The following is a 24671-nucleotide window of genomic DNA, read 5'->3' on the forward strand; positions in this document are numbered from 1 at the left end:
TATTATGAAAGTAAAAGATGTTTCGACATCAAGTAGAAAACGATGAAATTAAGTGTAGAGAGAGGTTTTGGGGCAACAAGTGTAGTGTTACCACAAAAGGCTAACAAACACATATATGAACTTGAAAGAACTATATATATAGTGCTCCATGAAAGTACGTGAATACCATACACACATGAGTCTACCATTGAGCCATAGGGTCACAGACTATCACAATTACATATATTGTCTACAAATCTGCCTAGTAGGTGAACCACACCTTTTATGTGGATGGGTTGTCCATTACTTCCAATGGTGCAGCATGCTTGATGAAGGGAACCACTTAGTTCTTGTCCCAGGTGATCTTCAAGGTGGGCCTACAGTATTCATGGTACTAGTGTCTCACGCAACTGACATCTTCTTACCGCAAGCTGTGTTACCTTATGTGGATGTGATGTATTTTTTCTTATAGCCATTTATTTTTCAAGGAATGGATTGGATTTTATGGATGGGTGGACAAAAGTATTTATTTGAGACCACAAGCTATCTATAGTAACCCCTTATAAATAAATGGTTCAATTATTAATTGGACCTACTTTTTTTTATGAGTGATCTTGGCCGTTATTTTATGAGCCATTGGCAGGATGATTAAAACTCTCTAATTTGATGCTTTTTTTTTTTTTTTCTTCATGGTAGTTGATGAAATGCATATTGCACCTAGTGAATAGTTTGATTGATCGGTTGGACCATCCAACTATCTCAATGCAACTAGCAACGCTACAACTTATATTGAGGGTAATTTCTTAGCTAAAAATAATGTCCAATTTCATATGTGATGATCAACCGAGATCTCTTAGGGCCCATTTGGATCCTAAGTTGCTTAAGATGAGCTACTTATGGCACAAATAGCTTATCTTAGTTTCTACTTATTAAGAACATAAGTATATTTGATAAACAACCTATATATGAACTTCTCTCTCTCTCTCTCTCTCTCTCTCTCTCTCTCTCTATCTCTCTCTCTCTCTCTCCCCTATGCCTTTCTTTGGCAACTTATAAAAAGTAGAAAAGCTAAAAAAATTAACTGAAGTGATAGAGTAATTTTAAGTAAAAAAGTTATTTAGAACTAATCATAAGCCAAACTCACTTACCTACCGGTGTAAGTAGAAAAAATAACTTACCTGGTGGAATCCTAATAGACCCTTGGCTGGGGAAGAATCAACGGCTTCTTAGCAAACCACATCTTGGTTTTTTGCCTTCATCGACATATGACTGGAGATAAGTTGCAATGTGAACGAGACCCTCTATTAGGAGAGTTGACTATTGCAATGATCAATATAAGGAGAGTATTTGTTTTGAGACAATTTCAACAATGGCCCTGAGAATTTTATTTTTTTTTAAAAAAAATGCAAATTTTAAAAATTAAGAAAATCCTTTTTAAACAAAAAATATCAATGGAGCCTTAATGCTATTGATGCATTTTTTGGAAAAAAATTGATGATTTTACCCTTGATTTCAATGTTTATATGGGTGCAAGTACTGTATAATGTTAAGTTTATATCGACTGAGGGGATGTAGCTCAGATGGTAGAGAAAAAATAAAAATAAAAAAGCTTATCTTGACAGATGAGTATTAATCTATGTTGGACAACTTGATCATCTATAGGGCCAAAAGTCAGTGCAAGTGCATCAATATACATTCACATCAGCAAGGATAGGAACTATTTTAGTTAAAAATACTGGCATTGGTAAGCATCACATGAAGCTTTTTTTATTAGTGCCTATGTCATGAGATTTCCACCATCACAACACGCAAAACCATGCAATGATAGTGAAAATCTGACAAAGTGTTGGATTGTATGGGTAATCTAAGAAAGTTTTTTTATTTTTATTTTTTATATTTAAAATATTTAATTATTTCTCGAGCATCCTTGAATTAGGTTAGCTAGAATACATCCCATGGGAGAATTTGGTACTTCAGCCTTCTGATATCATTTTTAAGGTTGTCCTTGTGTTTTGAAAAGCCTAATATTAGTGGATGCAGATTGCGATTGTGTGCTGACACTATCAATAATGAGGTTTTTTATGTGAGCCTCATAAAGATGTATGTGTTTTATCCATGTTGTTCATTCATTTTAGATCATTGTGTTAAAGCATGAGCTCAAAAATGAGACAAATTTAGATATTAGATCGATCATAGCATAGGAAAACAATACTAATTAAATGTTCGACATAAAAAACTTGAACTTCCTTAATGCCCGCTGTAAGGTTTGTTTGCCATCTAACCTATTAATTGGGTCACACTGTCCAAGATAAAGGTAAAAAGCAAATATCTAACTTTACTCAAATTCTTCGTGGTCTCTAAGAAGTTTTTAACTATAAGTGCTTGATCACCACTCTTTTCAATATGTGGTCCACTTGAGATTTTGATCAACCTCATTTTTGGGCTCATGCCTAAAATAATATGACAAGATTAACAGACCATGGATAAAACACACAAATCATCGTGGGCCCATAGAGTATTGTTCAATTGCTTAGTCAATGCTCACCATGCGCCTCCAACATTAGTTGGAATAAACATTATTGTAAAAAAAATATTAAAACTAGTTAGGATGCAACTATTACAAAAAAATAAAAATAAATAAATAAATAAAAAATCTTATAAAATGTAAATTATAATTACATTGAGTGAGTCAGCTTTTTAGTATCTATTTTGTGAAATGTTTTTTTATAATCCCATAATTTCTGTGAACATATATAAGCTACAAAACCATCATTTTGATTGTTAACAAATGATTCATCTAAAAAAAAAACCATTTGGATGTGCTCCAAACGGGCCTTTGGATCGGAAGATTTTAACCTTTGATGATTTGGTTCTTTCATATTGAATATAGACCGTATACTTATCTTTTTCAAAATCACAGCACATAAATATCCTATTTGAGACTTATCTTTCCTGGATATCCACCATCCACGTCTAAGCTCATCAAATAAACGGTTTGGATCACCAAGAAGTATCCAATCTAACGGCTAAAATCGATACGAATCCTATGAAATCGGTACAGATGTGTCCTACCAAAACCTTTTTTTTAAAAAATTATTACTGAAATTGTACTTTTGTTATAATTCCTTTTCCAAATAAAAAGAGGATAGTAACAATAACCCTTTCTGGGTCGGTGTGAGGGGAGTGCGGAGAGGATTTCTCCTCTCTGCCGAGCGAATCTCTGCCGTCCAATTCACATGAAAAAATAAAAATCCCCACTTAATCGCTCTAGGATTTCCGATCTCGAATCTTCCTCAATCTCAATCTGAAACCAACCAAACAGTCCATCCGTATCTGGATATTAGTGATGTAAATTCCAGCATAAATATCTGGTAGGGTTCTTTGACGAATCCAGACGCATTTGCAGATCGCAATCCAGAACAGGAAGAACGAAATCCCGACCGATTGTGATTTCGTTCGATCGGCAATGGAACAAGAGAGCCAGAAAAGAGAGGCCGACGGCACTGGCATCCGATCCCCAAACATGCCGATCCTCTGCTCCAACAACTGTGGATTCTTCGGCAGCGCTGCGAATCGTAATCTCTGCTCCAAATGCTACCGAGATCTCTTTCTGCAGAAAGCCAAGATCGACGGTGACGATGGCTCTGCTGTGGAACAGAAGCCAGTTAAGATTGATGGCGGGGATCAAGTGGGGACTGATAATTCTGATGATCCTGCGGGGAAGGAGCCTCCGTCGGCTAACCGCTGTGGGTCGTGCAGGAAGCGGGTCGGTCTCACCGGATTCAAGTGCAGGTGTGGGCAGACGTTCTGCTCCCTCCATCGGTACTCAGACAAGCACGGGTGCCCTTTTGATTACAAGGGCGCAGGCCAGGAAGCGATCTCGAAGGCAAATCCTGTGGTGAAGGCAGACAAGGTCGAGAAGATCTGATCAGTGGAGATAAGCGTAATTTCTTACCCACGACCAGGGTTACTCTGGTATGCTATGAATTACGCTTATGCTGTTGATGCGATAAAAAATCTGTCTTCTTGATTATTTGTCAGAATTATGTGTACAGTTTGGTTCTATGTATGTGATTTGGATTTGGTTACTATTTATTGTGTTTTATTATGGTTTATTAGATATGTGAATATTTTTGCTTTGGAAATTATGAATTATAGTTCAAAGACAATCTTAGTGTGTTTGGATGTTTGGAATTTAGATTTGTCAGCAATATGGTTCTATGGTTCTTCATTAGAAATGACTGGTAGTTGTCTTTAGCTTTCCATCTTTTACTTTAGCCTTGCTTGGTTGTCTTGCTGATGCATCTTCTTGCTTTTGAAGTGATTTATGCTGGTGTTGTTGATAATGGATTTTGGTCACCCAGTTTGGACATGGGTGTCTCTCCAAATCCAGAAGTAACTTGCTTACCATCTCCTTTGATACGTTGAATTTTCACACTTACCACTAGTGATGATTGAGGTTGCAAAGGTTGTCTTGGTGGTGCATTTAGTTATGAAAATATTGTTTGTTTGTCTCTTGTTCTATGACCTTTTAGGAATGATTGGGGCTGTCCTTCCAATTCTTATTCTTTGATCTATATAAAGGGTCAGGAAGGGGGATAGGATCGATGGCCACTTTGAAATTCGTGAAGCTTTTATTTATCTATATGTGGAGCTTCTCACAGTAGAGGACTAGGTGCAACCAAAACTTGACAATCTTTCATCTGATCTTATCTCCAAGGAAAACAGTTTGCCTGAAAGACCTATCGAGGTAGAGGTGAAACTGACAGTGATGGATCTTGCAAGGACAAAGCTCCAAGCACAAATAGTTCCGTGATTGCCTTGTCCCTTGTTTCCTAGGAGGAGGTAAAAGATGATCTTCTGAGTTATATGGTGGAATTCTTTGACAGGGCATCCTTTTTGAGGAGATGGGGGCTTCATTTATCGCCTTGATCCCTAAGAGGGAATTTATGATATCCCTTAAGGACTTTGGACCTATAAGTCTTATTGGAAGTTTTTACAAGATCTTGGAGTCTAGATTGAGAAGGGTGTTGGTGAGAGTAATTTCATTGTCCCAATGGTTTTTTTTTTTTTTTTGCATGGGAGGTGGATTTTAGCCTGGACTCTCATTGTGCATGAGTGCATCAATTCGAAATATAGAGAGGGAAGCACGAGCGTTCTTTGTAAACATGACATAGAAAATTGAGAATCTCTGAACTACATGCTTTGAAGATAAAATTTTGGCGTTCAATGGTGGAAATGTATGCAAGTGTCTACTTTTCCCAAAAAAAAAGTGTGTGGGGGTTCCGTAACATTCTTAGTTCTTATCATTGGTTTCCTAAAAGGATTCTTTGGAAGTGTTGGTCGAGCAAAATGAAGTGGAAGTGGATCGTTATGCGTGGCTACAATGATGATGCAGATTTAATCACGTATGCAGTTTAAATAGGACAGCGCTCTAGTAATCTGTGATCCAACCACTAGGGGAAGTAAATGTTGCCTTTACCCCGTAGATCTGACAGCTTATATGGTTTCTTAAAGGCTGATTGTTGTAGATTTATGGCTAAGATTGAGTAGGAAAGGAAATTTCTCTCCCTCTCTCTCCGACATATAAGAGGAAGAATAAAGAGTATTATTTTATACATATCAAGAGTGGTGCACCCAATAGGAGTCACACAGGTGGGCCCCATAGGATAAATGCTCAAGTTAGAAGTAGCCCAAGATGTACACGGAACTACTGTCTAAGATTCCCTAGACTTCCATATATTGTGGGAGCCTCACTCCTTTTAACAACCACAATATGTTTGAGTAGCATTTTGGTAGAGGGTGGTTGGAACACTTAAGTTGATGGTTTTAAGCTTCGGAGTTCTGCACATGGAAAAATTCCCTCTTTTTTTCTTTTTTTTTTTTTGTTTTTTTTTTGTTTCGAGATTGAGAGCGAAGCTTTGATGTGTGTGAATCTAGATAGTGATGAACTTGATTCTTATCAAGAGGCATTGGAATTCACATACTCCAATGATTGGATAGTCACGATGGTGATTGAGATTTCCTTCATGAAAAAGAATTTAATTTGGGAATTAGTAGGCCTCTTGGTTGTAAAGCAATATGAAATGGGTGTTGAAGATACAAAAGGAGGCATGTAATTCAATAGATAAGTTCACGGCCCGATTAACAACAAAAGGTTTTACCCATATAGAAGTCATAGATTAAGAGAAGACCTTATGTTGCGAAGTTTACCTCCATCCAAATGATCTTGTCAGTTACTGTGCACTCATGGTTTGAATTGCACAAGATGGATTTCAAGGTTGCTCACCTAAATGGTTATTTGTAGGAGGTATTTATATTCAATTCCTTATTAGATATGTCGATAAAGGACATGAGAGTAGGTGTGTAAACCCTCTAAATCTATTTGTGGGCTAAAATAATCATCTCGACAGTGGTACATGTGTTTCCATGTGGCAATCACTTTGACTTCTTGGTGGTTGATGGAGATTGTTGCTTTTATTGTAAGTGGTCACCAAACTTTTTACATTTCTATCTTTGTACGTTGATGACATCCTATTCCCAAGAAACAATATGGAGTTATTGCCACTTATTGGTAGCAATGAAGAATTGAATCTTCTCAAACTTTGAAAAGAAAGATTGGGAGAAGCTAATTTTTTGTTGGGAGTCAAAATTTGTTGAGGTTGTTCCAAGACGTTTTTAGGTCGCTCTTCGAGTTCCTACAATCAAAAGATCTTGGAACATTTTAGGATGGAAAACTCTATGTTCGGGAAGTAAATATGCAAAATATCTTCTAAGATATATTAGGATCCGTTTAATATTTAATTGGAATGTATCCATGATTAGCTATTCTTGCATGTATCTTCATTAGTTCTTTTAGTGAAATATAATACAAGTTTCTACAATGTAGTCCCTTCATTAATATGTGGAAGCAAAGATTGGAGGATCTTTAGTTGTGGCTTGATCTATATATGCGTTGGGAGAAGGGAGATGATGGGTGCTCATGTGGGCTAATGCTTAGAGGGGTTTTAGGAAACGGACAACCCGGATATGAGATCTAAAGTAAATGATCGAAATTTGAAGATTAGAAGCATTGGTAGGATGATCTACGTTGTAGATTAAGTCAGAAGAGTGGGTTGATGGGGTCATGGGTTGAAGAATGGAGATGATCAAGGGAGAAAAGTGGAAGGGATCAACATTATTATTTTGGTAGCATATTAATGTAGGGACTATATTGTGAAAATTTGTATTATATTTTATTAAGAAAACTGATGAATATATATATATATATATATATATATATATATATATGGAAAAAGGTTCTATGCGGTCGAGCTCATGGGAACTTCCCATGAGGTCGAGCTGTGTGGGCCCCACCATGATGCATGTCGAACATCAACACCGTGCATTTGATGGGTCCCCTTTAAATTATGGGATATCCCAAAAATCAGCTGTATACGGAACTCAGGTGGGCCATACCATCTAAAATCATGTGAAGACATGCCTAAAACATATAAAAGCACTTGGTGGGGCCCACCTGAAATTTGGATGCTTCTGAAACTTGGACTGACCCCTCATCCAAGTGGGACACACATAATGGATGGGCTAGATTTGTGAACCACATCTCGGTGGGCCCAAAAACATGATTATGAATATTTTAATGGAGGGTAACCCCTCTCAACTTTTGTATGTGGTGTGGCCCACACAAGTCATGGATTGACTTGATTTTTAATCCCTAGGCCCACCATGGAATGGTGCATCTGACTGATGGGGTAGATGTTCGGCATCACGGTGGGCCCACGCAACTCGACCTCATGGGAAGTTCCCATGAGCTCGACCGCATAGAACCTTTTCCCTATATATATATGTATGCTCACTTGCACACCTTCATAATGTGAGCACCCGTGCACACCTTTGCACGTGTCATGGGCACAGCATCTGAACGGTCCATGTGATGCGACATCCCTTGAAACTCAACTAATCAAGGATAAGTCTGAATTGAATATTTAATCTATCTTAATATATCATAGAAGATATTGCATATCTACTTTCCTAAAACCAGTAGTGACTACCGTGTTGAGTTGATCGATGTGTCCCTGGGCTGATGCCTAAAAAGTGCCTAACTGCCTATGTTTTCAATTCCGTATCCACGTGCCACTGATAATCTCACATATGCCATGTTGTTGACTATATCTAATATCTATTACGCAATGGTATTGGTGAGTCATTACCAAAGTGACCATGATCAGTCATTACTCGTTAGCAAGCTGCCAAGCGATTTTTTTGGTACCTAATGGGGACGAGAGATTTGGTGTTATGTTACTGAGGTATTGAGCTTAGGGTGTAGGCCTCTTTTTCTTATGCCGCCTAAGGTGGTGATCCAGATGAGGAGGCTAAGTATATATCTTGTTGTCTTGTGGTTCAAGAAGATGTTTAGAGGTTTCTTAGAGCCCTAAATTTTGTCTCTAATGCCAAAGATCTTCTTCCTATGAGGATGGGCAATATCTTTGGTATAAAACTTGCAAAAAATCCTAAACATCACAAGAAACCAAAGCACATTAAATGCATACTTGTGTTGGATGTTGATTCTAGATTGTGAGTGCATTCACTCATTGTGGTCATGGCAGTTTAGGGCAGGCATGCAGAGCTTGGGATGTTGTATGTTAGCAAGATGGTAGGTTATCACACTCAAACTGTGTTAGAGACAGTGAAGTCTCAACTGGTCCCATGCATTGAACTTAGATATGTGGGAGACTAGTTTTACTATTTGGGTTAAATGGGAGAGAGAGAGAGAACTGGTGCATCGGACTTAGATATGCAGGAGACTAGTTGAGAGAGAGAGAGAGAGAGGGGGGGGGGGGGGGGGGTTCGTCGACTTCTCCCTCCCTTAGTGGTTGGATCATGGATCACTGGAGTGTCTTTCTTTCCCTTAGTGGTTGGATCATGGATCACTAGAGTGCTCCCCTCTTTCAGCTCTTTTTGTGGTTCATTTGTGTATTCCTTTTACTGCGTGAATTCCTGGCCTGCTTATGCTATATTTCGCGTGCCCAGCAAGTTCTAGAGGATTGCATCAAGGCGGTCCATTATTCCCTTTCTTTTTGTGATAGTTATGGAAGCACAATTAGGATGCTTGCTTAGGCAAATGATGAGAGATTGATCAGGGGATTTTCGGTGTAAAATGAGGTTTCCAGACAACCTACCTTCAATTTGAGGAGGTACTCTTCTATTTTGTGAGAATGAAGTTTTTTGCATAATGTTCCCCAGGCTTTATCACTGGCGGCATATATGGTCAGCCAAGAATGGAATAGAAGCATGAGCCAGACAGTTTAGACGCTGTAACTCAGAACAGATCTGATGGAGGAGGTAGCTGATTTTTTAAAATTGATGGAAAAGTTGAATTCTCTCCCCTTCTCTATTGACAAAAGGGATTTGTGGTGGTCGGACTTCGAGTGGGGCCCTTTCAGTCAAATCCTTCTACCAGTCTATATCGGGCGGTATGTAACAGATTCAGATGATACTTCAACCCATTGATTTGTAATGGACTGTGTGATGCAGGACGACAACTTATCTTCAAATGGATCCCACAGCCTACCCAATTGAGATATAAGAAAATCCAATTTGTCCAGCAATATGTCAGTCCCTGATCTGCAATTTGGGCCACTTTCTGGATCTGTAGTTATAACTGGATGGCTTTACATAGTGCATAGACCATTCAGCGGGCGCTACATGCTGTCAGACATGGGTGGATACAGTCCCACTCCAAACTGTAGGCTTGTACAGCCGATATGGTACAGTTTATGATTCCTTTTACTGCTTTGTTTCTTTCTTTAATGAAGACAAGAAGTTATTTAGTTGATCTGTCATATATATATATATATATATATATATATATTAATGGCAATCCTAACTGGACATCTCTCTCTCTCTCAAAAAAAAAAAAAAAAAAAAAACCAATCCTAGTTGGATTTGAACTCCTTATATATGCTTGTGTTGCCTTGTAAATAGGCATGCATGAAGCAAATAACAAAGGTTATTCGATTGGTTGAAAAGCCTATTGTTTTCTGCTATTGAAAAAAGCCAAGAAGTGATGCTCGTTTGGAAAACTAGTGGTGAGACTCCTCTAGTTTCTACCTTTGTGGTGGGACTGCAAAATCTATCCGCTTTCTATTTCTTTGATCCCTTCATTCTTTATATTCTATTCCGAATATTTCATTATTCCTGCGAGTGCCTGGCATGAAGACAGCTGAAAGTGAGATTATAATCTGTCCATGTTACTGGAATTTAGACTGTTAAGAGGTATGTTACCTGATTGGAATTGAAGCTGGATTAGTCTTTAGCTTTCTTCTCATGCTTTTCCTACGAAATAGGAGATTCCTAACTGGAACTTGCAACAAACTCCAGCACGAGACTATAGGTCCTCGCCTCATAGTGAAGAAAACCAATGATAATATTGTGTGGTTGAAACTTCCAAGGTTTGGATATCTCCAGCAATATTCAACCTTGCAGATGTTTTTGAATTCAGTAGTGATCTTTTCCAGGGATCAAAGTGAAGCCATTGTCTATTTGTCAAAGAAAAACTGAGCATATGTTGACACAAAAGGGATCATGCAACCCATAGTTGGTTAAGTGAAGTGGTGATTGACACCAGAGAATGTGTATTTTTAAGATAGGGATGGGGAAGGCTGTCCATTTGGAGATCATGGAAGGATCTCTTTGCCGTCTTTGGTTTGTTCTTCCTTGTTTGTTTGTTTTTTATTAGAAAGAAACAATAAAAGTTTCAACAGAAAACATCTAAAGGGGGTTTATTTTGGACAATAATAGCTAGAAAGGGCCCCAAACATTTATTATCTTTAAAGTACCAATCTGATAAGGCTATATCCTATCAGTTCTCATTTGTAAGGCCAGAAAAGGCACCAAATTAATGAGAATAGCCTTCAATGGTAGCAGTAGAAGGTTGTTCAACACATTGTTTCTCAGTTGGCCGACTACTTTGACACCAGCTATCCTAGTTGGTTAGATAGATTAATGGTGGATTTTTATGGTATCATTATAATTTTCAACACGAGTGGACTCAGCCAGATACTTAACTTGAACTTAACTGATAAAGTTGCTGGCAAAACTAAAAATATTATTCTCATCATTTATCGGGCGGCATTTGTGGACTGTAGGAATGAGGATTGGTCAGATAGAACTTTATTGAATTCAGCCCTTCTAAGATAAGAAGGTGTTTGTAGATAAGAAACCCCTTCTAAATATTTATAATGTACTTATGCTGGTACAAAGTTGAAATAAGAATACGTTATTGAATTTTGGCTGTGGCGAGGAAGAAATTATGGGGGCCTAATGCTTGAGATTGCTTTAGGAATTTTTTTTAGTGGCAGGTAGAAGTTTGAAGGTGGTTGGGCGGTTGGCATGTTCCATCATGCATAATCTTGACAGAAGTTGGATTGGTAACTCGGTTCGGGGGGTAAGCATGAGCAGTGACTTTTTTTTAATGAGAAAGGTAATATCATCCTTGCTTTCCATGTGAGCGGCATAAATAACTCTAGTGAATCGGGGCAGCGGCTTTATTTCAAGGTTCGAAATAAGACTAAAGAGTGTTCTCGTGTGGTTGAGGATGACTCTAGGAATGCAACCTCATGGGTGATTAAGAAAAGATTGGAGTCAATGGAAGGTAGCATGCATGATCATGCATATAGGTAGTAAAAAAGAACCCTTTTTTTTTTTTTTTTTTTGTTGGAAGAGATGACAAATAATTTTATTAAGAGAAGTTAAAGTGGGAAAGAATTTCACAACATAGAGATACTGGACGCACCATGTTCTGCCAATACATTTGGCACCACATTAGCTTCTCTGTCCAAGTGAGCAAACGAAATTTGTAGCCTAGGTACAAGATCACAATTCACAAAACTCATTAAGTATGAAGGAAAGCATCCAAGGAGATCTGAAAAGGAGAGCCCAAGAAATGGCATTCTTACATTCTTCTTCAACAAAAACTAGTTATGCTTTTCTTTCCTTATTATTCTTATTATCATTTTTTTTTTCATGGAAATTCTTAATGCTTCCTTTAAGGTTACATTCTACTTCACTATCGTCGCCTTGCCCTTTAAGGCCCAAGAAGGACATATGAATAGCCCCGAGGCATCCTTGAGTGCACCGCCAACGCTACACTTATGTAGGTTACCTAGGGAAGAACAATTGAAATTAAGCTTCCACACCTTAGTGTGAGGTGGATTCTGCCAAGCTTTAATAACTTTGGAAAGATATTGGCTCATTATTGATCACCTCAATTAGTACTCTTTGAGCAAATTCAATGCAGAGATTCCTGTGATCTCTTCTTCGACAAAAATCGTGTGAGGCTACTTGTATCCTTTCCTTTTTCCTTTTTTTGGTTTTTGAGTAGATAACTATAACTTCATTAAAAGAACTAAAGCATAAAAAAATGAAAAACAAGAACAAAAAATAAAAATCAACAACCCCTTGAAAAGCACAGCAACCCAGGTTACTATTTAACCAATAGTGGAAACTTTCTCCTACCCTACTCAGTAAGCTAAGCCAATTGTGACCTATTTCCTCCACCAGTGTGCCTCTGAATGATGGAGATATGGATGCCCACTGAACAATTGATCCTTTGATTTTGTTTATTAGAGCATCTGAGGATAACTGGGCCTCCTCAAATACGTGATTATTCCTCTCCTTCGAAAGCTCTCAGCAGATGGCAAAAGACACCATGCTCCATAGGGTCTTCTTCTTACCCCTTATTGGGCTGAAATTCCATTGCATAAATTCTGCTTCCTAGGACAAAAGCCGGGTAGTGAAGGAAAAGAAATTGGGGGGGGGGGGGGGGACATCATTTTTGTAGCTTGTACACTGTTGATGCAGAAATTGGGGTTGCCTTCCCTGGACCTTTGAGTACCTACACAGGGAGAAGATAAAGGAGACCCTGGCTGCAGCAGGGGACCCTCCAATGCCTAAGTCATGTAGGGAATCTAGGACCGGTTGTAAACAGGGTTTTAGGCTTGACATTGTGTGTACCTTTTACCATTAGAGATGCTCCTATTTATAGGTGAGATGGCGGTGGCGTAGGGGATGATCTCCATATTTGGTAGGTGCGTATTGTGGAGGGATCTAGATCCCATGCTTATTGCGGGGATCTTCCGAGATCCTCGGCTGAGATCTCGGGCGGATTTGTGTTACGAGCACCTAGCTAGATCTTCGACTAGGATCTCGAGTGGATATTATCGAGACCAAGTCGGAACTAGCAGAAGCAGGGTCGTGCCGACCTGGGGTTATACAGACCTGGGTCCTTTGGGGAGTAGTGCTCTTTTGGTATCGGACAAATCAACGGGTTCTTCAACCTGCTCTTAAGGTCTATTGAAAGATTGAGTTCGACCCTATTTCTTGCTCGGTTTGGGGCCAGAAGTATAGCCTTTTGATTGTATTGGTTATTAGCCAACCAAGTAACGAAAAATGACCATTATGAATAAAACGACCTACCCTGAAGAAGAGTGCCGCCAGCTGACCAACAACCGCGTCTGGATGAAGGTCCATCACCCTGGTGAAAGCGGCATCCGGGACGTGCCGTTCTATCTAGGGCAGGAGGCCCTCCATCGCGGCATGAGTCGATCTGAGAGGACTTTGGGCCAGAAAATGAATGACCTCACCAACGCCCTTCAGGCATTGGGGATTAGTTGCCCAAGAGCTAACCCCATGTATGCGAGGACTTTCCTCACTATACTTCGCAGAGGAAGCCTCAACCCACATTGGAGGGCGACCTGGAAGATGGCCACCTCGCTGTCTTGGGGTTCATTTCGGAGCTCGCCTGGTGTGGGAGCTCGGAGTATCACAGAGTCTGGAATGTGATATACCCCGACCTGATCCGCACCAAGTCGGTCTCCGTCAGCATGGACCCTACTGGCTCTTTCTCCTCTGCCTCTGATGAAGACACACTGGCTTCCTCCTTCGCCAGGGCAACATCTTCTGCATCCTCTGGCCGCTCGGCTGAGGATCGTTCCATCCACCTCCCAATTGATCAGTTGATTCAAACATACCCTTTGGGCAGGAAGGCCGCTGGAAGCCGAAAACCCAATAAGAAAAAAATTAAAAAAAAAGGGAAAATACAAAGGAGGGGGAGGGGGGGTTAGAAGAGCAAGAACAAAGCTCACCGGAGAAGAATGCCTGAGAATTTGCTGGAAATTGTATTCAAATCACCCAAGGAAGGGAGTACAAAGTGCTAAACAGAAGGGCAACGAGGCAAATAGCCCTGGGCGATGCGAGGGCACCCCCTTTTATAGCAGGTCTACTCGTGTGAGCATTCAATGCCTGCATTTAATGCGTTGCCAAAAATGGCTTCTCAACACTCCTGCCCGGACACGTAGAGCACTACCACTCGTTGTACTGCTCCGCAACCGATAATAGGCCACGTGTCAGCACCCCATATGCCGAGCGCCGAACAGGCGTCTCGACAATGCATGTGACCTCGAGCCACGACATGCTACCTCGAGCGCAGCGTATTATGAACGCATATAAACCGATTCCTGTGCACGCTGCCTTACTCTACATTAATGACAAGCAAAATCTGACACCCCAAAGTACAAAATGTTCCGACCTGACCTAGACCGACCTACCTACTTCTCAAGCCCGCTTCGCGAGCTTGGAAGTAGGGGGGCTTACTATTATGGAAAAAATATATCGACTAATAAGATAAGGTCAGTTCGGCATTCCGTGAACTTAGCCAGGTCGGCTAATAACCAATACAATCAAAAGGCTCTACTTCTATCTTCAAACCGAGCAGGAAATAGGGTCGGACTTGATCTTTCGACAGACCTTAAGAGCAGGTCGGAGAACCCATTGATTTGCCTGATGCCAAAAAAACACCACTCCCCAAAGGACCCAGGTCGGTATAACCTCAGGTCGGCACAACCCCACTTCTGCTAGTTCCGACCTAGTCTCGACGGTATCTACTCGAGATCCCTGCCGAAGATCTAGCTGGGTGCCCGCAACACGAATCCACCTGAGATCTCAGCCAATGATCTTGGGAGATCCCCGCGACAAGCACGGAATCCAGATCCGTCCACAATACGCACCTACCAAATAGGGAGATCATCCCCTACGCTACCGCCATAGCTCACCTATAAATAGGAGCATCCCTAATGGTGAAAGGTACGCGCAATCTCAAGCCTAAAACCCTGTTTACAACTAGACCCAGATTCCCTATCCGACTTAGGTATTGGAGGGTCCCCTGCTGCAGCCAGGGTCTCCTTTGTCTTCTCCTTGTGTAGGTACTCAAAGGTCTTAAGAAGGCAACCCAGATTTTTGCATCAACATACACCATTGACATTTTCTGCCTAATTGCATGCCACACGTGACGCAGGACAACCCTAATTATGATGCATGCTCATGGACATAATTAAACAGCGGAAATAAAAGGAATAAATGATCTAAAATTCTAACAGTAATCATCATAACTGAGAAAATCATAAAGGAAACATGCAATGGAGCGGGCCATCACCACAACTATGGATTATGGAATTCAATTACTACTTAGGTTGGATCCGACGAGGGATGAGACCTCCCAATCTTGCATGGTCACACCCAATCGATCAACGAAGACCACTAGTCCGAAGAACCAAGAAGTTTCTCGGATTAGGAATTTGAGAATTTTGGGGTTTAGGGTTTAGATCGGTTCTCAAGATTTTGATCGAAAAAAGATTAGCCAAAATTGGAAAATAGAAGGAAGAAAATTATTACCTTGAAGAAGTTGGAGGGGCACAAGAAGAAATTAGAAGAAGAAGATCAATGGAAGAAAAGAAGCACCATTAGAGAGAAGAGAGGAAGGAGGCAACCAAAGGGTTTGCTTATCATTAATCAATAGTTGAAATTCGAGTTTAGGGCTTTAGCCCACTTAAATAAGCAAATAAAGATATAAAATTACTAAAATACCCCTAGAATAAGCAAATAAAGATATAAAATTAGTAAAAGACCCCTAACTAAGTCAAAAACGCGCAAATAATATAAGTACGGGAAAGTTTGGGCGCTCGGTCTTCTTTTTCCAATCTTCCTTCACATGTGTCTTCCCTGAGTGGAGTCTTCTATATGTCCAATCACATGTGAAAGGTCTTCAACTCCTCCATAGTCGTCTATCCACAAGGACGGCACTTGTGGTTGGCGCTTTCTTCGTTGGTACACCTTGAATGCGCTTGTGTCCGCATCAACACGAAAGTAGAAACTCTTGGAGGAACCAGCAAACTTCAAAGAAGGGTTGCATACTGAAGTTTCACCATTTGACAAACTCCGAGAGAATGACCTAACAGTAAAGACACCTGAGCATCTGTTTTGCACTCTTCACATCAGCCTCCCAGTGGGAAAGACAAACTCCATCGAGCATGTTGAGGGCTTGAAATTCCTCCAATTCCTCATCCATCAAATTCCTTCTTAGCATAATGTTCCATGATATTCTATTTCCAACCAGCTCCATACAACCTTTGATAAAAATATGCCTTTCTGGAACCAATCTGTAAAGACTAGGAAATCTAACTGCTAGGGTGCAGTTCCCAAGCCTCACATCTTCCCAAAATAGAATAGAATCCCTGGCATTGACTGAGAATCTGAATCCTCCTAAACAATCTTCCCCCGAGTCTTTTGAGCAATCTTCCAGGCTGACTATATTCTTCAACATTTTAGAAAAGGGGGAACTATGATGATACGTAGGGTCCCAACCCCTAATCGATGAACCATATTCTTCAACTGCTACTTTGTGCCATAATGCATCTCTTTCCTTTACAAAACTTCACCACCATTACTTAGGGGGCTAATATTTTTCTCTCTAATCTTACCCAGGCCAAGGCCTCCCTCTTCAGCCTTTTGGACTTCCTCCCACTTCACCAGGTGGAATCTTCCCTGGTTCAAGGAATCCCCCCACAAAAACTCTCTGGATTTTCTCAATTTTTGCTACCACCCCTGCTGGAATTTTGAACAGAGACAAGAAGTAAATAGGGAAGTTAACCAAGGTAGATTTTGTTAACGTTATCCTCCTTCCCAGTGACAAGTATGTGTTTCCAAGCAGTGAGCCTCTTCTTGATCCTTGCAATAACCGGTTCCCATATGGAAGATGGTGAGGAGTTAGCCCCCAACAGAAGGCCCTGATATGAGGGAAACCTTGGGCAGCTACACCCCACGAGGTTTGCCAAACAATGAAGACAGCGATTGTTAAATTCAATTCCAGCCATTGAACTCTTACTTGGGTTCACTTTTAGCCCCGATGCTGCCTTGAAACATCTCAGAATCACTTTCACGTTGGCTACTGCTCTAGGCGAAGCTTTGCATAATACCATTGTGTTATCGGAAAATTGGAGGTAAGTGAAGGAGAGACTGCCCACTTTAAAACCTTCAATCAGCCTACTTCTCTCCCCTTAATAAGCAGCTCAGGCCTTCAGCAACCAGCAGAAGCCAGAAAGGGGAGAGAGGGTCCCCTTGCCCTATTCCTCTAGAGCTGCTAAAGAACCCACATGACACCCTATTGATGAAAAAAAAAAAAAAAATGAGCTGTTGAAATACACTCGAGGACCCAACTCTTTAGGTGGGAAGTGCGATCTGGACATCAAGTAGCTTAGGAAGCCCCAATCAACTCTGTTGTAGGTCTTTTCCATGCCAACTTTGCAAATGATCCTCGACTCTTTTGATATCTTCCTCGAGTGGATGCATTGATTGACTATCCTTTGAGAATCTCACTCTTCCACAAATGCACCTTGATGAGGAGAGATGGTAAGAGGGAGAACTTTCTTAAGTCTGTTGGCAAGGACCCTAGCCATGCTTGAGACAAGGGGATCCACTATCTCCGTATTTATTTGTGATGGTGATGGAGGCATTGAGTAGAATGGTTTACAGAGGTGTGAAGCAGAGCTCATAGAAGGCTTCAAGGTTGGTAAATTAGAATTTCAAGTGCCACTATTACAATATACAGATGACATGATTCTTCTTCTTCTTCTTCTTCTTCTTCTTCCTCTCTCTCTCTCTCTCTCTCTCTCTCTCTCTCTCTCTCTCTCTCTCTCTCTCAGTGATTCGAGTGCAAGCAAGGTGGACAATTTGAGGAAATTATTGTGTTTTGAGGCAGTTTCCAGTCTAAAGATGAATATTAGTAAATGTAAAGTGTTGGGGATCCACTTATCTGAAAGTGAATTGGAGGAATTTGCGGCTATAATTGGGTGCTGGCCAGGTTCTTTTCCTATGACTTATTTAGGTCTTCCATCATGCATAGGAAAGCCAGCTAAGCACTTGTGGGAAGATTTGAAAGGAAACTATTGAGTTGGAAAAGAAGGCACTTGTCCTCTTTTTTTTTCTTTTGGGGGGGGGGGGGGGGGGGTTTCAAGTGCCCAAAATCGGTTTTGGATCGGTTGGAAAAAATCAGAATGAATTTTCTTTGGCAAGGAGCGGAAGAGAAGTGTAAATTTCATTTAATGAAATAGGAAGAGGTGTGCAAGCCAATTCAAGAGGGTGGTGTAGGGATTGGGAATTTAGGGGTCATGAATTTTGCACTTCTGGGTAAATGGCTTTGGCATTTTGGAGCGGAGGAAGAAAATCTTTGGCTTCAAGTAATAGTAAAGAAACACGGGCTAGAGGAAGGGGGAAGATGGATTAAAGTGTCTTCTTTCAATAAATTATCAGGTATTTGGAGAGCAATATTCGGGATGAGAGACAAATTTAAAGAGGGGATGGGTTTTTCATTGGGGAATGGTCAGGGTTCCTTTTTGGGAGGATATTTGGTTGGGAGATAAAGCATTTCTAGAGATCTTTCCTCAATTGGCTAGATTATTGGTGGAGCCAAATATGCTTGTTGCTCATTGTTTCTCTATGATCACTAATATGGTGTGCTGGACCCCATTATGCAGAAGGAACCTGTTGGAAGAAGAAGAAAAGATGCTCACTTGGTTGAGATTGCTTCAAAAGGCTTCATGAGTGATGGGAGAGAACTCGATGATATGGATTAAAGCAAAATCAGGTAAATTCTCGGTTAAATCCTTCTACTCATTCATTGTGGGGCTTCATCGGATGGTCAAAAGTGTGGCACAACTTTCATGTGGCATTACAAGTTTCCCACTAAAATGATAGTGTTGGCATGGCCAGTGGGAAAGAAAACGGTGCTAACCATAGATAATCTTCAGAAGAGAAGGATGGTGTTGCCGAATGTATATTTGTTGTGTATGCAAAATGAGGAGTCAATAGATCATCTTTTCATCCTCTGTTCATATGCAATTCAGCTTTGGGGCAGTTTCTATGAAGCTTTTGGAGTTTCTTGGGTAATGCCGGGCGCCATTGAATTTTTTTGGTTTTTGGTCTTGGCATGGTGGAGGAATAGGAAAGGAAGAAAAGGCAAGTATCTATGCTGGCTGGAATTTGGTCACTGTGGGAAGAAAGGAGCAATAGATGCTTTAGGAACAAAAAAAAAGATGGGCATGGGAAGTGTACAAAAGGGCAAAAATATATGTAATGGAATGGGAAAAGGCTTTTTGAAGCCGAAGGATAAGCTGTTTTTTATTTTTTATTTTTTCTATCTTTTGTAATTTGTATTCTTTCAGGCTTTGGCTTCTATGAAGAATCATTGCATTTCGAAAAGAAGAAGAAGAAGAAGAAGAAGAAGAAGAAGACCTTGGCCATGATTTTATAGACACTACCTATAAAGGCTAATCAGCCTGAAATGCCACAGCTCTGGGCCCCCTCAGAGATTTCTTGAAGGGACCAGTAATGATGTACAGAGTAAGAGGTGTACTTGTTCCTTCTTGTTTCTTTCACATGAAGCACACTTGGAAGGGGACGGTTCCTATTTTGAAGTTGATTTACGGTGACAATTTTGTTAGCCGTGACAATCCTTGTGAAGGCTTCTGTTTTTGGAGAGTTTTCTGTGGGATGTAGGAACCCCACTCTGAAGGGCGGTAGAGGCAACCGATCTTTACTGACCAGATGTATTGGAGAAGGATCTCATAGAGAATTTGCCATTGTATTCCATTTCCAAACTCCAGCATCTTCCCCAACACTAGGAAGAATACAACTGTTCCACAATATGTTAACAGCTCTATGAAGTCTTCAAGCTCCTCATCTAAGGTTCATTTTCAGAACACAGTATTCGATACAGTACTGTTATGGAGTCGTTATGAATTCAATACTCAAATAACTTAGAATGGATGAAGTGGACACCACAAAAGAATCGGAATAGAGAGGGATAAAAAATACTCAAATAACTTAGAATGGATGAAGTGGATGCCACAAAAGAATCGGAATAGAGAGGGATAAAAAACTTGCTGAAAATAAAATATCTTTAATTACAGGTGCTTAAATAAGAGCTTTAGAAAACTTAGAAAAGGTGTAGTACTGTCTCTCTCTAAAAACAACCCCTTTTATTGCCCTGATGTCACACCTGTCAATCCCTTCGAAATCATTAAGAGGATTTTCCAACTTTTATGTTTATTCCCAATCAATCTAATCCATCCAAAATAGGATACTCTGTATCTACAAGGATTTAGCAGATTGTAATGGCCTAAAAATAGCATAGGTAGTTCTAGAGAATTAGCCCCCAAAATCATAAGAGAATTACCAAAGTTAATAACTATAATCTCCCCCAAAATAACAATTCCAGCCCAAACATTCAGCCTCCCAAATTTAGCAACAATCAATCCCAAAATTCAACACATGGTGGTCCTTGCGGCTGTATCATTCTCCTCCAGTTGGAGAGAAGTAGAGGTCTGCCATCCAACTTTTGAATTTGTTGCTGTTAAGTCTTCATGCACAACACCTGTTCGATTTCTTCCTCATGCCTTCATGTTAGACACCCTACCATAGCATACTTGAACAAATCCAATGCATTAAGTCAACAAGATATCTAACTTATTTGGCAACTCAATCTCAAGGATGTTGTTAGCCAATTTCCTCTCAACTCGGATGACACATCTTCTTAGAACTTAAGCTTTCTATAAGCTCTTAGAAATCTTTCTTTGCATTAGTGAACCATAATCATGTCCCCTTCAATATTAATCTACTCTCAGTTAATGTTTCTTCACAGCTTCTCAGTACTTAGCATTGCTCTCACCTATCATTTCTTTTCACTTTGTTGTTTCATTTCTCATTGTTCCAAACTTCCATACATTGAGCTACCTTTTCCTTTCCTCTCTATCAGATTTCAGTACTAGAAGCTGCTTTATCAAGTGCAACATGGTATTAACACCATCCTTGATGAAGGAACAGGTGTTAGCTTGAGTCCAGTGAACCAAATCTCAAGTCCATGGCCATGGTCTCCTCAGCAAAATGTGACACGCATCTATGGAAACTACATCACCCGACACTTCATCCTGGCACTCAAATTTGCTAAAGAAGGATATTAAGCACCTGCAGTTAATAGAGCTTTAAACCTGTTATGAACTAATATGTTAAGGTCATGGGTATTCATGTTCTTTCAGTTTTAGTTTATCCACCATTTCCTGTAAGGTCATGATAACAACACACGCACACGCGTGCACACAAATCGTCTACCTTCCCAGTAGAAATGCAGGTGGCATAAGAGATTTTCTATCACAACCATCCTCTCATCACTCACTGCCTCATCAATCACCCAAGGCACCAATAGTATCATCCTCTGGATAATAAACGTCTCCCTGCTACCTTCATACGACATCCATTAGATTTTATACAGGCCATACCGATCATTACATGCCTTTTCTTCATATTCTATTGATGTCACATGCTCTACTTCCGTCTGCAATTGATATGGCGTGTATTCAAGATACCTACCTTCCTCAAATCAATTTTACTAATTTCAGACTGATATAAAGGATATTCAAAACGCAATGTCTTGGTTTTGCTCATTTAAAACAAGTGAAAGGGGAGTGCTGCCTTCTATTATCTTGGATGCAATAGTCTCTTGCCCATAGCCACCTGTCTTAAGACTGGTTTAGCTTCATTGTTGGATGTTGGCCCAACGTTCTTCAACCCATGGGAGATCCTGTGGACACCTTACATAAGTAGTTAGTTTACTTCTGCATCATTGATAATGGTCCTTGTGGGAACCACATTATGTACCAAATCTTCATTTAATTTTCTACTAAGCTTCTAATTAATTATCTCATTTTCTATGCAATTGTCTACGCATTGGACCTTTTAAACTCATCTTTGAATTATGGAACTTTGGTTGTATATGATGATGCTCCATGGAACTGTGAATGTCGATATTCCTCAATTTAGATAAATTTGTCCATTTATAGCTTAAATAAATAAATTTTATTCAACTACTAAATACCGAGTTTGAGTTCTGGGAAAACTCAATTGAGTCAATTCAACATTGCTTGACGATGAGTCGAATTTTACAAAACCAATATGTATGTTACCTCAGAGTCATGTTCCACAATTCACACCTCTTCAATATGGGCAACAATGTGTCGGGTTTGGGTCGAGTCGACTCGGGGTAAGCTTGAGCCCAAGCCATTTTACTAGATGGACCAAGAAATCTGGCCTGACCCTGACCAATTACCCAGTACCCAATGGCTTGACCAGACCCACTTAAAATCAGCAAGCTTGAGCCTGACCCAAACCATCCCATTTCTTTGTAAACTGGTCCAGCTCAACCGAGGCACGACCCAGTTTGTGAATGTATGCATACAGTATGTAATCTTCCATGGGAGTTGCCCCAATGCTCTCAGAGCACTATAAGTAATGGTGCTCTAAGTTGCATCAGTTCATTTGTACAGTCCAATCTCTTAAATCTGAACTGTCCATTAAATCCAAAATACATTACATGCACTACTAGAGGTGGGCATCGGGTCGAGTCGGACCGAGTTAGGGCTGACTCGACTCAATCCGGTTTTGAAATAGGCCTGACCCGAACTCAATCCGACTTGATATCAAGTCCAACATGCTTGACTCGATCCGAGTTCGATCTGGTGTGGACTGATCCGGTTAGAAGTACCGAGTCGGATTGAGAGATGAGGGAGGGAGGGAGGGAGGGAGGGAGGGAGTGGAGAGGAGAGAGGAGGGTGATGGTGGTGGGTGGTTGCCGGGCTTGGAAGAGGACGAGGGAGGGAGGGAGGAAGTGGAGAGGAGAGAGGAGGGTGATGGTGGTGGGTGGTTTTTGGGCTTGGAAGAGGAGGATGAGGGAGGGAGGGAGGGAGGGAGGGAGAGGTTGAGATTGGGTCGGGATAGGGTTAGAGAGTCAGGTCGAGCCGGGTTTCCGATGAGTTTCGGGTTGAGTCACTAGGTAACTCGAACTTGACTTGGTTTGAGTTCGGATTGGGCAAAGCTTACTCAGTTTGGACCGACTCACCTATTCGGTTCGGGTCGAGTCGGATCGGAATATGTCGGATGAGTCAAGTTAGCCGGATCGAGTCTTCTGGTGCCACCTCTATGCACTTCATGCAAAATTTTCTCTGATCAGATGATCGCCTTATTTTCTGCGGCCATCCATTTATCAAGCCATGGATGGGATGGTTATGATTGCCTAACAAAAGTGATTCTTTAAAATCATACGCAATCCGTGATGCAACCTAACAAATAAAAGGATAAAATTGTTAATCAGACCTATTTTGTGCGAACAGTATTGACCATCCATATGAAAGGCCATCGATCAAATGGTTAATATCTTTCAAATCAGATTGATGTTTGCATATGGTAGCTGATGAAATGTGTGTTGGATCCCAATGAATAGTCTAGATCTATGGATTAGACTATGTATCCCAATGCAACTAGGAGAGAACACAGGAGCATCTCTCATCTTCTATTATTTTGTTTCTGGTTACGTTGGGTTGGGTGGGATCATCTGGTCCAGCCCTTTGATAACCTATATGAGTGGGTCGGGTGGTTGGGTAGGGTTTAGCCCGAGTCTTGACCCATTTACTTAAATCGGCTATAGGGAATGGCACTCTTCATACGCGGCAAGGTGGCACATGGCCGTGGGAGATTCAAGCCACTCATTCCACCATGGTTGTTTTCTTGTCCAATAATAGGATGATCTTATCATTAGGTGGTCCACTCGGTATTTTGTCTGATGAGCAGCTTTGGATCTCACCTGTATGAACCAGAGTGGCAAGAAGAAAGTCCATAGGCTCATGCAGCACAAGAGTGGAGTGACGTCTCCCTTCTTCCAAACCGTCCAAATCAACTATGCTGGTTAGGTGGAACCGTGACTATGGGGCCCACTGTGAAGTTGATGTTTTACATCTACGCTGTCCATCTGTTTTTCCAGTTCATTTTAGGGTGTGAGCTAAAAAATGAAGTAGATCCAAATCTCCACTGGACCACACCACAGGAAACAATTGTGATTGAATGCCTACCATTAAAAACTTTCTAAGGGCCACCGTAATGTTTATTTTTCATCCTACCCGTTGATAAGGTATCACAGACTATCAGCATAATCCAAAACTTCTATGGCCCCTTGGAAGTTTTTAATGGCGTGTTCAATAACCATTGTTTCTTGTGGCGTGGTCCACCTGAGATTTGGATCTGTTTCATTTTTTGGCTCACGTCCTTAAATGAACTGGCAAAAGCGATGGACGGCGTGGATATAAAACAAATACATCACGGTGGGCCCCACAGTCCGTTCCACCGACCTGCGTGATTCCGCGGATCCATGAAATCCAAATCCGCGTCCCAAAATCTAATACCTTATTTCATATGGGACGCATCAAATAATATTAGTTTGTTGCGAAAATGACCACTGTAGACAAAACCTTTTACCC

At 40.7% G+C, this 24671-nt stretch overlaps 1 protein-coding gene across 2 annotated transcripts; it reads left to right on the forward strand.

The window, feature by feature from the left end:
• Nucleotides 1–3125: 3125 nt before the first annotated feature.
• LOC131223435 (zinc finger A20 and AN1 domain-containing stress-associated protein 6-like) lies at nt 3126–21414 on the forward strand. 2 transcript variants are annotated; one of them, XR_009160453.1, is made up of 3 exons: nt 3126–3954; nt 4301–4374; nt 21125–21414. XR_009160453.1 is itself a non-coding variant. In XM_058218851.1 (2 exons), exon 1 carries the CDS (start codon nt 3446–3448, stop codon nt 3905–3907), a length of 462 nt encoding a protein of 153 aa, XP_058074834.1. In that variant the 5' UTR covers nt 3126–3445; the 3' UTR covers nt 3908–3954; nt 21125–21414. The 2 variants fall into 2 exon arrangements, 1 of the variants encoding a protein (XP_058074834.1); XM_058218851.1 differs by lacking the exon at nt 4301–4374.
• Nucleotides 21415–24671: the final 3257 nt, after the last annotated feature.

This window comes from Magnolia sinica, chromosome 13 (assembly GCF_029962835.1).
Source record: "Magnolia sinica isolate HGM2019 chromosome 13, MsV1, whole genome shotgun sequence".
Lineage (NCBI taxonomy): Eukaryota > Viridiplantae > Streptophyta > Magnoliopsida > Magnoliales > Magnoliaceae > Magnolia > Magnolia sinica.

What these genes read in the sequence shown, in the direction of transcription:
- LOC131223435 (XM_058218851.1), top strand. Translation starts at nt 3,446, where the DNA reads ATGGAACAAGAGAGCCAGAAAAGAGAGGCCGACGGCACTGGCATCCGA.